This window comes from Panthera leo, chromosome B2, assembly GCF_018350215.1.
Source record: "Panthera leo isolate Ple1 chromosome B2, P.leo_Ple1_pat1.1, whole genome shotgun sequence".
Lineage (NCBI taxonomy): Eukaryota > Metazoa > Chordata > Mammalia > Carnivora > Felidae > Panthera > Panthera leo.
This window is the reverse complement of record NC_056683.1, coordinates 23,726,079-23,741,559: the sequence shown is the minus strand read 5'-3', so window position 1 is coordinate 23,741,559 and position 15,481 is coordinate 23,726,079. Positions and strand designations below refer to the sequence as shown.

Below are 15,481 nucleotides of genomic sequence, written 5' to 3'. Positions count from 1 at the left end.
AGCACTATCATAGTATTATCACTGAATATCACCACCCCCTAGATTCAGCTTAAAATCTCCATCCTCCTTCACTGTTCCCAGTGCCCATTTTACTGGTTCTGAACTCAGGAGACTATTTATAAACACAAGTTCCAGGGCCCCATCCACAGGTTGGGAAAGCACTGCTCTGGATATAATATTTTCTCAATTAAATCAGACCAAGGGAGTGCAGAAGCACATGGGACAGTCTCTATAAAACTGCTTTTACAGGGCTGTGCTTGTGATGGTCTCAGTTTCTCAAAGGATGTTACAAGAGGCCGTATGTCCAGTATAGTTAAAATTACTCTTGTACTCATTACAGTGGTGTGGTAAAGATGCTCATATTACATCACAGAGGGACCTTTTATGAGGCAGAGTCCCTGCCCAATGAGGAAACAACCCCAGGAGAGGCAGACTAGAGGCCCAGCAGAGGGAAACATATGTTGGCTTCAGTGACCCACTCGTTCCTTGAGGACAACACCTATTTCGACCTAAGAGCAACCCCGGAGGGCTATGGACTTTAAACAATGTTCTGAACAGGCTCATCTCAGGGGACAAAGCAGGTAGGGAAGGAAAGGAAGCAATGGGAGGGGAGAGGAAGTCACTCCCCATTCCTGCTCCAACCAAAACTTCCACTCACCTGCTGTACAGATGGAGCTGCCATGTTTTCAAACAAAAGATTCCATCTGAACAAAGGGTTCAGTAGCTTTAAAAGAGTTTTAAAACTACTATTGTAGGGAAGTAGAGACTGGCAAAATCGACTGGGGACAGACTGCAGAAAACCTTGAATTTTAAACCGAAGTGTTCAGATTTTCACTTCAGGCCAAAGGTGAACTCCCTGCAAGGTTCTGTGGAAGGAACAGAATGGTGAGAGCAATGTTTAAGAGACCCAGTGTTCAGGATGGAGACCAGAACTGGGAGATAAAATGTAGGCACCAAACGCCAGGTATTTTATAAGGGACTGAATTGGAATTAAAAAAAAAAAAAAAAAAAGAGACATTTCAAAAGGAGAAAATTCTGGACTTTATAACAACTAGCCATGGATTTGAGGATAAAAGAAAGGGAGAAGTCCAAAATTATGTCCAGATTTTAGATCAAATGACTAAAATGATTGTATCATTAACAGATACCGGCCATGTCTTAGACCATTTGGGCTACTATCACAGAATACCACAGACTGGGTAGGTTACACAGCAAACACATCTCACAGTTCTAAAGGCTGGGAAGTCTAAGATCAAGGCACCAACAGATTCAGTGTCTGGAGAGAGATCACTTCCTAGATCATAGACAGCTGTCTTCTCACTGTGTCCTCACATGGCAGAAGGGGTGAGGAAGCTCTCTGGGGTCTCCTTTAGAAGGGCACCAATCCCAGGGCAACTCAGTCGGGTGGCTCAGTCGGTTAAGTGTCCGACTTCGGCTCAGGTCATGATCTCACAGTGCGTGGGTTTGAGGCCTGCGTCAGGCTCTGTGCTGACAGCTCAGAGCCTGGAGCCTGTTTTGGATTCTGTGTCTCCCTCTCTCTCTGCCCCTCCCTCACTCGCACTCTGTCTCCCTCTGTCTCAAAAATAAATAAACATTAAAAAAAAATCTAGAAGGACACCAATCCCTTTCATGAGGGCTCCACCCTTATTACCTAATCACATCCCAAAGGCCTCCCCTCCTAATACCATTGGGGGTTAGATTTCAAAATATAAATTTGGGGGGAACAAACATTCCATCCACAGCAAGCCAGATAGAGATACATGGAGAAAAGATGAGGCATCTTCTTTTAGATCTATGGAGTTGAATTGACAACAGGACACCATGGTCACCCCCTTACAGGCAGTCAATCTTAACTCCCATTGATTCACATCATCATTTCTATTTCATCACCAAGGACTATCTGCTGCTTAAGTCTTTGGTTTATTTCTATTTCTAGCACATCGTGTAGCTCAAGCTACCATCACCTCTCACCTGAAATAGTCCCAAAAGTACTCTGGCCCTTACTAATCTTGTCTTTATACAGCAGTCATGTGATCTTTTCAAAATGAAAATCTGCCTCCCTGCTTTAAAAAATTTTCAGTATCATCCTAATGATCTTAGGGTCTCTGCCCTAAAAATTTATGCCAGCCAGATACCTTACCTATCTCTCCAGCCTCATCTTCTTAAGTGCTAGTTACATTTTAAGTAGTTCCATGCTCTGCCTTTTGTTCATAAGGATGAACTGTCTCCACACGCCCTGCAATCTCCAACTCCTAACCCTGCCAGGGTTAGCTTCCATTCTCCCTCACAATATGCCACCAGTAATCTCTTCCTTGGGCCCTTCTCTGACCACCTTGCCTAGTTTAATTCCCCCAATCATGGGACCATGTACCTAAAGTCAAGACAAAACAGGGATATGCGGGCCTATTGAGAACAAAACAAGATATAAAGGATATTCTGATCCTTCTTTTAAGGTCTGGTGACAGTTAGGTGGCCAGCATAAGTCCTCTGTGGTGATGTGTATTTGCCCCATGAAGTTGACTGTCCAGGAAACATTAGCAAGAACACTGTGCAGCCCATTCTGCTGGACATTGTTACAGCGACCTAATCACACTAGAGGAATGATATCATGGTTTCCTGTTTATTCAACTCTGCCTGGCAGTTCCTAGTGTTATAAAAAAGAAGAAGAAGAAGACAAAGACAAAGACGAAGAAGAAGAAGGAGAGGAAGGAGAGAAATAAGAGGAAGAAGAGGAAGAAGAGGGAGAAGGAGGAAGCAGAGGAGGAGGAGGAGGGGAGGAGGAAGAATCAGCACCTGAGTCTAGGGATTTATATTAATAATGACATCTAGACTAGGAAGCTGCTGTGGTAGAAGATCCTAAAAGAAAGATTAAAGCCATGAACTATCCTACCAGCCACCGCCCCAATGGAATACCTGTGGTTGAGAGCTCTGTACTCCATAGTCAACTGAAAACTCCTAACCTTTCCTAAAATGCTGCTACCAGTATAATCACTGAGTCAGCTAGAAGACAAGGAAGAGAGAGGTCACAGAAAGCCTTCTAAGAATTGTTCCTTAAGAGATGAGTCAGGGAAGTGAGGATGCATTTATCTATGTATGAAATACAAGGGCGCACTCAAAGTAGGCCTGAATCAGTGTTTGCTTATTGATGAATAAACAAACATTAACTGAAACCGAGCTCATCACCATCTCCTCTGAATCAAATTTTCCACCTGCTCTCCACACCCTGCCTTTCCACATTTTCCCAGGCTTCTAGGCCCAGTGGGTGCCACTTGAGACTCACCCTCCCAGTGTATAGCCTTAATCATGCCACTGCCCCGAGCAAAGCCTGCCATGGCCCCCACTGCCTACACCAATGATTTGAAACTTTAGCTGTACATCAGAACCACCTTTAAAAGGGTGCAGAGACTATGCACTTGAAGATTCTGATGAGTAAAACAGAAAATGAACTATTACCTCTCATATCCTTATTATGTGCCAAGCACTATTTGTACGCTATACCCTTTTCATATTCTCCTGGAGATGTAGTCCTATTATGGTTGAAGATGAGAAAATAAGGTCCTGAGACAAAAGTAATTGGTCTAAGATCATATAGTTGGCAAATGGTGGAACTATAATTCGATGCCAACAAGTCTGTTGAATTTTTTATTGCACCATGTGAGCTCTGGCCATCCAAATCCCTTATCTGGGCATTTGAGACCTTAAAAACTCTGACTTCTAAACTCGGTAAATTTCATTGCATAAAAATAATACCTTAATTTAAAAAGTTAATAATTAATAAAGTTAATAATTATCTTCACAACACTTGTAATTTTGCTTTTATGAGAGTAATCCTAATGGGTGTAAAGTGGTAACTCATTTGTTTTCAACTGAATTTCAACAAGAATTTCAACAAGAATTCAACAGAATTCAGTTGGCAAGACCCTGGTCCTGCCTTCAAGGAGCTTACATCTAGTAGATGATAAAGAAAATAACTATACTACAAGAAGAATACAGAAACTGGATGAAGGTGTTTTTTTTTTTTTCTTATGGTGTGAAGATATATGGAGAAGAGAGGGCTAGAGTCCCTCTAGCAGACACAATGAAGAAAGTTCTCCACAGAGGCACCACTGAGTGACAGCTTGAAGTATCAGAAGGTGGGGCTGGAGGGAGGGGTTGCCCAGTGGGAGTCACAGTGCAGGGAAAGGTGTTGAGATGGCTGGGTGTAATGAAGGGCGGAATGAATGCATGGCCACGAACAGCCTGATCCCTAAGAAGCATGTGGTGTATGGAAGTCTTTGTGAGAAAGGTAGCTTCGTGATGGGGAAGGTTAGATTTTTTCTGTGTTACCTTTTGATTTTTGAATGTTGGCAATGTTTTATTTTCGGCCTTAGTCACAGTTATAGGAATATTGTAGAAGTATTTCTTCAAAGGTGCATAAAAGTTTATCAGCTTTTTGCTTGTATATTATTTCATAATTTTAAATGTTTAATTAAATAACAATGGATATAATCAATGTGATATAATTATTATAAGTCTACATGCACCTAATAGTACAATCTCATGAACTGGATAAAATAAACAGAAACATATGTAAATTAACAACCATAGTTGGAAATGTTTTAATGTGCATCTCTAAGAACTATAGGTCAAATAGACATAAAAAGAGCATGATATTCATGAGCAGAAAATACAGTTTAAATAATATACGTATACCCAAAATAAACAGAAAACATATTCTTTTTAAATATATGTAGCACATTTATAACAGAATTCCATAAATTCTGAAGAATCAATCCCATTCAGACAATGTCCTCTAACTACAATGCAATTGTGGAATCAATATTTTTTAAGAGATAGCTAAAATAAAATCCCACATGTCCAGAAACTAGGTGACATATGATTAAATGACACTTGGTTTTAAAAAATAAATAGTTATATTGAGGAGGGCACCTTTTGGGATGAGCACTGGGTGTTGTATGGAAACCAATTTGACAATAAATTTCATATATTAAAAAAAAACACTGAAAAAAAATAAAAAAATAAAAAATAAATAGTTAGAACTAAACGAAACACTATATGATAGGATTTGTGTAACACAGCTAAAGCAATTCTTAAAGGCAAAGTTATAGCTTTGAATAAATATGCTGATGATTAAAAAAATAAATAAATAAAAGGGACGCCTGGGTGGCTCAGTCAGTTAAGTGCCTGACTTCGGCTCAGGTCATGATCTTGTGGTTTGTGGGTTCAAGCCCCACATCGGGTTCTGTGCTGACAGCTCAGAGCTGAGAGCCTGCTTTGGATTCTGTGTCTCCTTCTCTCTCTGCCCCTCCCCATCTCGCGCTCTCTCTCTGTCTCTCAAAAATGAATAAATGTTAAAAAAGTTAAAAAAATAAATAATAAAAAAGGTAAGAAAAAATAAATACACTCATGAACAAGAATTCAGTTCTTGTTGAACAAGAATTTCCCATAGCTTCTGATTCAGTATAAGGCATATGCTAAGTGCTCAATAAATATTTTGAAGAAATGAATGGAATCTGTCTTTAATTCCCTGTGGTTCATTAGCAAGGTACCTGGCAGTTTACCTTTAAAATGTCTCTTTATCTTAATTTCTTCTCCATTTCAATTGCTACTATTTTATTTCAGGCCCTTATCACCTCATACCCAAATAACTGCAGAAAGAGAAAAAGAGAAAGAGAAAGAGAAAGGAGGGAGAAAAAGAAGAGAGGGAGACACAAGAAGGAACTATCCTTTGACTTTCTCCCCAGACCAAATAAATCAGAATTTCTAGAGAAGGAGCTGAGGTATTCATATTTCAATGTGCCACCAGGATTGAGAACCACTTCCTGTTTCATCCCTCTTTATTTAATCAAATTTACCTCTAACCCTTTGATACCAGAAACAATTCTTTTAAAAACAGAAGTCTTGGGGCACCTGAGTGGCCCAGTAGTTTAAGTGTCCCACTCAATTTCAGTTCAGGTCACAATCTCATGGTTCATGGGATGGAGCCCTAGATCAGGCTCTGTGCTTACAGTGCAAAACCTGCTTGGGATTCTCTCTCCCTTTCTCTTTGCCCCTCCTCCCCATACGCACTTGTACTCTCTCTCAAAAAAAAAAAAATTCTTAAAAAGAAAAAAAGGAAGAAATCTAATGGCTTTCAAGGCTTACATAACGGGCTCTGTCTGCATACTATATTCAGCTCCTTCTTCCTACAGGCACCTCGGCTCCACTCCGCAGGTTCCCCTTCCTTTCTCCCCTCCTGTTCCTACATTCTAGTCACCCTTCAAGGCCCTTCTCATGTCTTGCCTCCTTCAAGAAGCATCCCAGGGGCGCCTGGGTGGCTCGGTCGGTTGAGCGTCTGACTTCGGCTCAGGTCATGATCTCACGGTCAGTGAGTTCGAGCCCCGCGTCGGGCTCTGTGCTGACCACTCAGAGCCTGGAGCCTGTTTCGGATTCTGTGTCTCCCTCTCTCTCTGCCCCTCCCCTGTTCATGCTCTGTCTCTCTCTGTCTCAAAAATAAATAAACGTTAAAAAAAAATTAAAAAAAAAAAAAAAAAAAAAAAAAAAGAAGCATCCCAGACCTCAGTTCCTGTCCCTTTTCTAAATCCCTGTGGTTGACTTAAGCCTTGCAATTCCACACATAATCCCACACAGTGAATTTATCACCCCCCTGAGTCCACGTACTGGTCTTCCCAACAAGATCACAAACTTCACAGGGGCAAGAACCATAGCTAAAGATCCTCTACCTTCCTCCCTCCACCCAAGCCCCTAGTGTGAAGAAGAGATGGTGTGCTAATTGAATGCTTTCTCCAGAAGGGGCCCTTTAACCCAACCCCCTCCTGGTGCAGACAAGGAAATGACGAAGCAGGAAGGTAAAGTGATTTACTGGAGGTCCCACACCTAGTGAATGTGAGAGCTCAGATAAAAGTTACTCAAGTCTACTGAGCCCCATAGCTGTTATTGTTGCTTAATCACGACTGTCTGTTTCCTTTTTCTCTCCTCCTGCATTCCCTCCTGCCCTGTGTCCTATCACACTGTAATCTCCTCAGTTTCTCCTCATGGAGAGCAAAAAACCTTCTTACTTCTCTGACTTTGCCTTACAAGCTACATCTTTCTCAGGGGTAGGTCATTTACCTGCTGTATTTGGTGGCAAGCCCAGAGAACAGCCCAGTACCACAGCGCTCTGGGTAATTCAGACCCTAGGGTGATTTTCTGAAAATCTTCCTTGATGATCATTTGTTGTGTGTATGTGACTTTGTCTTCTGGGTGGGTGGAGGAGGTATATATCTGTGCTGTCTGGTGAGGGGCTTCAACAGAGGCTACAGGAGGGCAGGCTATTACTGGCAGTAGAAAATTAAAAAACAACAGTTAAGGTGGCTGTTGGCTGGGTTGAGCCTGGGTGGCTCAGTTGGCTGAATGTCCAACTTCTGCTCAGGTCATGATCTCATGGTTTGTGAGTTCAAGCCCCATGTTGGGCTCTCTGCTGTCAGCACAGAGCCTGGAGCCTGCTTTGGATCCTCTGTCCCCCTCTCTCTCTGCCCCTCCCCCACTCATTCTCTCTCTCTCTCTCTCTCTCTCTCTCTCTCTCTCTCTCTCTTTCTCTCTCTCTCAAAAAAAGAAAAAAGGAAAGGGAAGGGAAGGGAAAGGAAAGGAAAGGAAAGGAAAGGAAAGGAAAGGAAAGGAAAGGAAAGGAAAAAGAAAAGAAAAAAGACAACAGTTAACTAGAAGTAAACCCTGCTGCCATCAAACTGAAGGATTTCAGGCTAGGAACATGTGGCAGCGAGAGAACCAGAATTCTGCACTCGAGCAATAATAACTGTGTTATCCCAAGTCATTGGCAGACTTTGAAGGAATTTACATTCCTGGGGAGGGGAAAGAGGGTGGCAGAGATGCCAGAAATTCCTCTGAATTTCTTCCTGGGCAAGGCTGTTGGCAGGGTCTCAAGTGAAGGTAGAAATAGAGTAAGAAAGGAAATGAAGAAGACAGAGGGGGTTGGGTCCCCACAGGTGGCTGCCATCCCCATTCTCAGAAGTTGATGGCTTTGATTAGAGACCCAGGATGGTCCTGGGTGAGTAGCGCCGCCCTCCTGGTTGCAGCTGAAGGGCATTCATGACCAGGACAGCTGCTGAAGGTGCACTAAGTCCTATCACAGTGGGATCCCCCAAGCCAGGGAAAAAAGAGGCTTTACTTCCTTTATATACTCATTCATGCCTGGGACAACTTTGCTAGTCTCTGAGAGAGAGAAAGAGAGAGAGAGAGATTGGTAGAGCCAGAGGACTGTAGAGCTCAAAATGGCTCCTGTTGATGAGAAACTGGATGAGAGAAGAAAGCAAAACATTCACCACTCATTCACTACAGATATCCAGGACCTGAGAACTAGGGGTGAGAGGTTCTTTCTAGTCTTAGCTCTGCCTCTTACTAGGTATGTGACCCTGGGCAACTCTGTTAGTGTGGAGGTGGGTCATCATTTCTGTATTTATCACATGAAGACGTCTAGTGAAATGGCCCCTGGAGATGGGGCTGATGATTCTCTAACTTTAAGCCCCCATTTTATAGTCAGGAAGCGAGGGCGAGGATCACACAGCAAGTTAGGGACAGAGCAAGGCTGGAACTGCCTCCCCAAATCTGGTGCTTCTCTGCCTATCAGACACTTCCATTCCTTACATACATGATCCCCAGCTGCTTTGATAGGAGTAGCAAGAGAAGCTTCCTTGATCAGTAAAGCTGGGGGAAAGCTACCCCCAAGAAGGTGGCCTGCATGGCATCACTTCCAGATGCTCACGAAGAACCCCTCTGTCCCTTTCATGGGGGTCCCCCAACAGAATTAAGGAAGAGTCAGATTTCACTGTGTGAGTGATTAAAGACCACTTGGTCATCTGTATTATTTGAGCTTTTCATAATTGAGTAGATATTTGCCTATTACTTAATAATTATTTAACGGTTGAGTACAGATTCCTTAATAATTGAGTACAGATTCTTAGAAAGTTCTACCACTAAAGTCATTTATTTTGGGTTAAGTAGTATTTGATTGGTAAAACATCCAAGTGGTGGACAATGTATGCATGACTTCTCATGGATAAAAACAGCAGCTCACATTTGTTGAGAGCACAACACGTGCCAGGAGAGTTGTATACATCATTTCACTTCACAGTTAGGATAATCTATGAGGTATGTGCAGCTGTTAGCAGCATCTTACAGATGTGAACCCTGAAGGCTGGGGGGCTAGGTCATCTGTCTGTTCACACAGGGAAGGTATGGAGCCAGTATACAAACTCATGTCAGATTGACTGCATGGTCCATATCCCTAACCCCTACACCATATTGCCTCTCCATACATACTTTACCTGGCAGCAGAATGTCTTTAACGCCTTTTCTGAAACCAGGTTTTGACAGTGGAAGAGAGATAAGACTGAGAGCCTTAGAGTGCCTGGGTTCAAGTCCCAGCTTCACCACTAACAGCATTACTTCAAGGAAGTTAACTTGTATAGATTGTAATTCCTCATCCACCAAGCAAGAATTATAGAATCTTGCTCAGAGAGCTGTTGTGAAGATTAGAGAATACATCTGCAATGCACAGTGCAAAGCCTGCTATATAATAAGTTCTCAATAAATATATTATCATTACGGTTCAAGAGGTCAAAGACCAACCTGGACCCCTTCATTGCTGCTGGTCAGCCCAGAGGGAGGGGTCACACTCCCCAGCCATCAGCTTCTTCTGCTGAAAGCTGAGCATTCCCTGACTTAATGCAGAAAGGCAGCTTCCAAGAAAAGCACATTTGATCTCAAATTAAACTATGACATAAAAGATCAGCTGCCATTCATACGGAGCCCAGTAAGGACAGTTGGACTAGTTGGGAGATGATATCAGCCCAATTAGAGTCAAGTCAGACATTCCCCACCAAACCTCAGTACCCGTCAGAAGTGTTGGCCAGTGCTGACTACCACCAAATTCCTTAAGCGTTCTTACTGGTTTAGCGAAACCTCATTTTTCCCAGTTCCCTGTGTTGGCAACAGTGATCTTGATGTACTACCTGAGTTAGGGCTTTGCTCAGCTGTATATGACATGAGTTAAAATCGTTTTCAAGATGAGTGTCTTAAAAGTCACAGGGAATGACCTCAGATTTTTTTATTTATCCAAAACCAGGATACAGGAGTGCTGACGCATAGGGGCACTTATACCCCAATGTTTATAGCAGCACTCTCAACAATAGCCAAATTATGGAAGGAGCCTAAATGTCCATCAACTGATGAATGGATAAAGAAATTGTGGTTTATATATACAATGGAATACTACTTGGCAATGAGAAAGAATGAAATATGGCCTCTTATAGCAACGTGGATGGAACTGAAGAGTGTTATGCCAAGTGAAATAAGTCATACAGAGAAAGACAGATACCATATGTTTTCACTCCTATGTGGATCCTGAGAAACTTAACAGAAGACCATGGGGGAAGGGAAGGGGTAGGGGGAAAAAAAAGTTAGAGAGGGAGGGAGGCAAACCATAAGAGACTCTTAAAGACTGAGAATAAACTGAGGGTTGATGGGGTGTGGGAGGGAGGGGAAAGTGGGTGATGGGCATTGAGGAGGGCATCTGTTGGGATGAGCACTGGGTGTTGTATGGAAACCAATTTGACAATGAGTTTCATTAAAAAAAAATTTTTTTAAAACCAATTCCTAAAGGTATAGACTTTCTAGAACTATCTCTGACTATGTGTTTCCATAAACCTTCTGCCACAAGTGGATGCCAATCCACTCCCTGCTCTGAAAACACAACATGCTTTTCCATGACTCTGACTTTGCTCTTGCTCTCTCTACATCACAACGAATCACTTCCAACTCTCCATCAAACACACTTTACTTCCTCGTTTTCAGACCTTTTGTATAAGACGTCTTTTGTATAAGACCTATGTCTTTGTCTCCCTACTACGCTGAAGGTCACTTGATGACAAGGACCATCTCACTGTCATTGTTATGTCCACTAGCCTACTACAAAAGGGAAAGAGAGACACTGAATTGGTCCTTAAGGTGTATGCCCACAAATGTTCATGATCACAAATGGCAGTCTTCCCACCCTCATGATGAACATGAGGCCACTTGGCTTACTACCTCTTTAATATATTGCAATACTTCATGATACATTGCAAGTAAGCAAGATATTGACATCTACTGAGGTGGAGAAGAGCAAGTTTGACAATTTTGAAAATTGTTTTTTATCCTTTATCGTTTTAAATGCATTGCTACTTTGATGCAGTGCTTAATGATATTTATTGCTTCCACCACACAAGCACAAAACGCTGGCTCACTCTCAAATTCAATATGGACCTTGTGGAAAGTAGTTAAATGCTGTGAGACTTCATTTTCCAATTACTTTAGTAAATTCCTCTTGTGGGGATTGTAATTGCAGGTGGTGATCAGAGATCGCAGAGACCTCAGAAGAATTTTATGGCATTCCAGGCAGGACACGGACCAGCCTGGGGAAAAGAAGAAATAAGAGCTGGAGATACAGGGAATACTATTAGGAAGTTATTTCTGAAGAGAAACAATGGTAAGACCTTCCAGCACCTGAATTTGTTCTGATCCAGTAGGGCAGAATTCTTAGAGGGACCCCTTTTTATTTAAAACTAGTAATCGTACCGGTACGTGTTCAGAAATTGTTCAACAGAAGCATTCTGGTTATTCTACAGTTATCATTCCATAGCTGTTTTGACAACTCCTTCTCTCTTGCATTCTCCTTTCCTCCTCTCTTGAATTCTCCTTCCATTCTCTGAATCTTCTTCTATCTGGCCTTTCTAAATTAATTTTTTTGTAGCTAGAGCTTCCCCTTTACTGCAATGGTTACTTTCATGTCTCTTATTGCTTTCTTTAATAACTTTTAATGACCTAAGAAATAGTTGGCTGGGTTCCATTTTCTACTTCCTCCAAGTCAAATGATAGCACATCCTATACCCTGTGTTTATAAATATCAGAGAAGGCAGCATTAATTTGTTCTGCCTTATCTTCACTAAGGCATGCCTGGATTTTTGACAGGATGAAATTGGATGAGAAAGTGGTTTTCTACATGGCTAAGAAATAACAAGCAAGCCCAGATGTCATGAGAGCTAGCAACCTGCAGAAGTCATCTGTCCGTCCTGTCATTGATTTACTGTACATGGTTTTGGTTGCCTCCCATCAGAAAAGCATGGAACTAGGGGCCTCAGGGTAGACAGCCAGGAGTAAGACAAAAACACTGCCTCAAGGAGCTTTTGTTCTGCAAGGGGAATAAGACAAGTGCTCAAATCAATACGATACAGGTTGCAGGAGATAGGTGCCCCAATAGAGGCTACAAAGAACTATGGAAGGTCAAATGAGGGAGAGATTACATCCCGTAAGAAAAGACCTGGTGGAGATCTAAGTCAGTTTGGGGAATGTTGAGTTTGAAATCAGTGGGGCATTCAGATGTAAGCATTAGCAGGCAGTGAGGACATGGGACAGAAACCAGGAAGAGAGAGGTGGGTGAGAAGTAGCGTCCAAAGTCATGTTTGAAAGAGTGTGTTCTCAGCTGTTTGACTCCTGTTTTGACTACTAGGATACTTTTACTGCTACAGCTTCCAGAGCCTACGTGCAGCTGGGGGTTTTAATTTCCTAGCAAAGAGACTTCCTGCCACAGCTGAGGCACCCAGGACCTACAGTTAGGGACTTCTGCTTAGGCAAAGTTGTATTTCAGTTCTTAAAATGAGAAGTTTTTTGTTTGTTTTTCTTGTTTTTCTGATTTTTAAGGTAATATGTGTACAATTTTTTTTAAAAGTATAAAACAAATTTTAAAAAATCATTCATATTTCATATTCATATAACCTACTATTCAGAAAAAATATTTTATAGTACTAAGCTTTTCTATGTAATTAATGCAATTAATGCAAATTTATCTCTATATATTGATTCTTTTTTTAACTCAAGTATTTTTTTAAAAACAATTGGATGATGTTAGACATATTTTTTGTTATTTTTTCTCTTTAAATAATACACCATGGCTTTACATGAAATACACATCTACATCAACATTTTGGATTCCTGCAGAGAATCCCAACTCCTTACTGATAAGCACTCAAATTATTTTCACTTTGAAACTGCTTTTAGGGGCACCTGGGTGGCTCTGTCAGTTGGGCATCCGACTTCTGCTCAGGTCATGATCTCACGGCTCCTGAGTTCCAAGCCTGGCGTTGGGCTCTGTGCTGACAGCCCAGAGCCTGGAGCCTGCTTCAGATTCTGTGTCTCCGGCTCTCCACTCCTCCCCTATTCATACTTTGTCTCTCTCTGTCTCAAAAATAAATAAACATTAAAAAAAAATTTTAACTGCTTTTAAATGATACTGTGATAAACACCTTTGTGCATGTATTTTGTTGGGTTTTCCTTAATATAAAAATTTTTAAGTTTATTTATTTTGAGAGAGAGTGCGAGCAGGGAAGGGAGAGAGAGAATCCTAAGCAGGCTCCACACAAACAGCACAGAGCCCAATGGGGGAGCTCAAACTCATGAACCATGAGATCATGACCCAAGTCAAAACCAAGGGCCGGACACTTAACAGACAGAGCCACCCAGGCACCCCTCTTAATATAAACTTTTTAAAGTGGAATTCAGGGTCAAAAGATATGTGTTATGCTAAGTGAAATAAGTCAGTCAGAGAAAGACAAATATATGATTTCACTCATAGGTGGAATTTAAGAAACAAAACAGATGAACATAGGGAAAGGGAAGCAAAAATAAGATAAAAAACAGACAGTGAGGCAAATCATAAGAGGCTCTTAAATACAGATAACAAACTGAGGGTTGCTGGAGGGGTGTTGGCGGGGGGATGGGCTAAATGGGTAATGGGCATTAAGCAGGGCACTTGTTGGGATGGGCACTGGGAATTATATATAGGTGATGAATCACTAAGTTCTGCTCCTGAAACCAATACTACACTATACATTAACTAACCTGAATTTAAATTTTTTTAAAAAGGAGAAAAAAAGATATGTTTAACTGTATTAATACATATCGTCCTTGGACAAAATGTAACATCAAACAGTTTAAACTTTGACTGAATCTTGCCCCTCCTTTAAGTACTCCTCCCATGTCAGGTGGCCTCCCTCCCCATCCATACACCTATCTTGACCCCATTCTTACAAGACCTGAGCAGACTGTTACTAAATTGCTTTAAACAATAAGATATTCACTTTTTACGGCTTTTAATGACTCATTTTCATGAACATGAAAATAACATCTGGAGCCAAAGAAATGAAGCTATAATGAAGACAACAAAGGCAGAAGAACTATTATGGGCTGACCCTTGACTGATAAACCTCAAAACACACCATTATTAGCCAGGATGAGGCATTTTGAGTTATGATCAGATAATCTGCCCACTTGCAATGTGAGATTTTCTTGATCTGTTTTTGTCAGCACAATTTCTTCACTGGAATGGTCACCCAAACTTCCATTCTGACAATCTTTTGTCATTTCCCCAGCACATTTCCTATTGCCATTACGGAGAAAGAAAGTGGTCTCTGCCACCAAAGAAAATTCACATTTGGACCAGATGCTCCTGTCTGTGTTGAACAGGGGCACAGGTTCTTTGACCTCTGTGTTCATTTCTGCAGTCCATTTGGATGGCAACAGCAACCAAGGAGTGTGACCCAATAATTATTACTAAGTCCATTAAACTGAAATTCTACTACATTCTCAGCCACGAGCAACACATAATAATCCTGCAAGGCACATCTGTGGACAAGCCACGGAGGCCATGGAAAATTTACTGTGGGACTCTAGGATCTTATTTCATGTTCTCACATTTCTCTGAAGAAAAAAAAATGTTACTTATGAACATGGAGTTAAACTCTTACAAGTTGCACAAGGTTACAAAAGAAAAGAGGAATCCAATCTTGAAAACTCGGTCTAAAAATAGCTATGAATATACAGAATGTAATTTTTTAAAACTTAACCCAAATGAGTGACTACTGCTTTTTTTTTTCTTTCCATCTGTGTGATGTTTCAAGTGATACCTTCCTTTTATGAAGTCTGATTTTCTATTATCCTCTTACACATAGTAGGCACTCAATAAATGTTTATTGCAATGAGGTAAATTTAATACACTTAGGTCAATATCTTTCACACATTCCTTATAGTAAGTTTATAGTCAGAAAACAATGTTGACAACAGCCATTTCAGAGACAATACCAAAGGGAGCTCTCCAAACACACCTGAGGTAAATTACTAAATTCTAATTTAAACCACAGCCAATATTACCAATTTGTTTTAAATGACTTGTCCAGCTCTTAGAAGAGAACAATGATTTGGGGAACAGAAGTAGATCAAGAAGATTGAGAGTGAGTGGCAGGAGTAAAGGGATACATATTTGCAATTCTGGCTTCCTACAGTGAATAGTCAAAAGCTCTCCTACCAGAAAATAATATCTTGAATTGAAAAGCATTCAGATCATGGTGGATTTCTAACTCTATTGAATTTCCTCCTCCCAGGCAGCCTATTTACA

General features: G+C 41.2%; 1 protein-coding gene across 6 annotated transcripts in view; it reads left to right on the top strand.

The window, feature by feature from the left end:
- The first annotated feature begins 439 nt into the window (after nt 1–439).
- The window catches only part of CDYL (chromodomain Y like), a 242,135-nt gene continuing 227,093 nt past the window's right edge, over nt 440–15,481 (top strand). For 5 of the 6 annotated variants that reach the window (XM_042938026.1, XM_042938030.1, XM_042938029.1 and 2 more), the window contains exons 1-2: nt 440–581; nt 11,381–11,521. In XM_042938026.1, the coding sequence (XP_042793960.1) occupies nt 11,519–11,521 (3 nt within the window). In that variant the 5' untranslated portion in view covers nt 440–581; nt 11,381–11,518. Of the gene's footprint in view, nt 582–4,036; nt 4,134–11,380; nt 11,522–15,481 lie in introns of all 6 variants that reach the window. The other variant, XM_042938024.1, reaches the window with a different exon arrangement.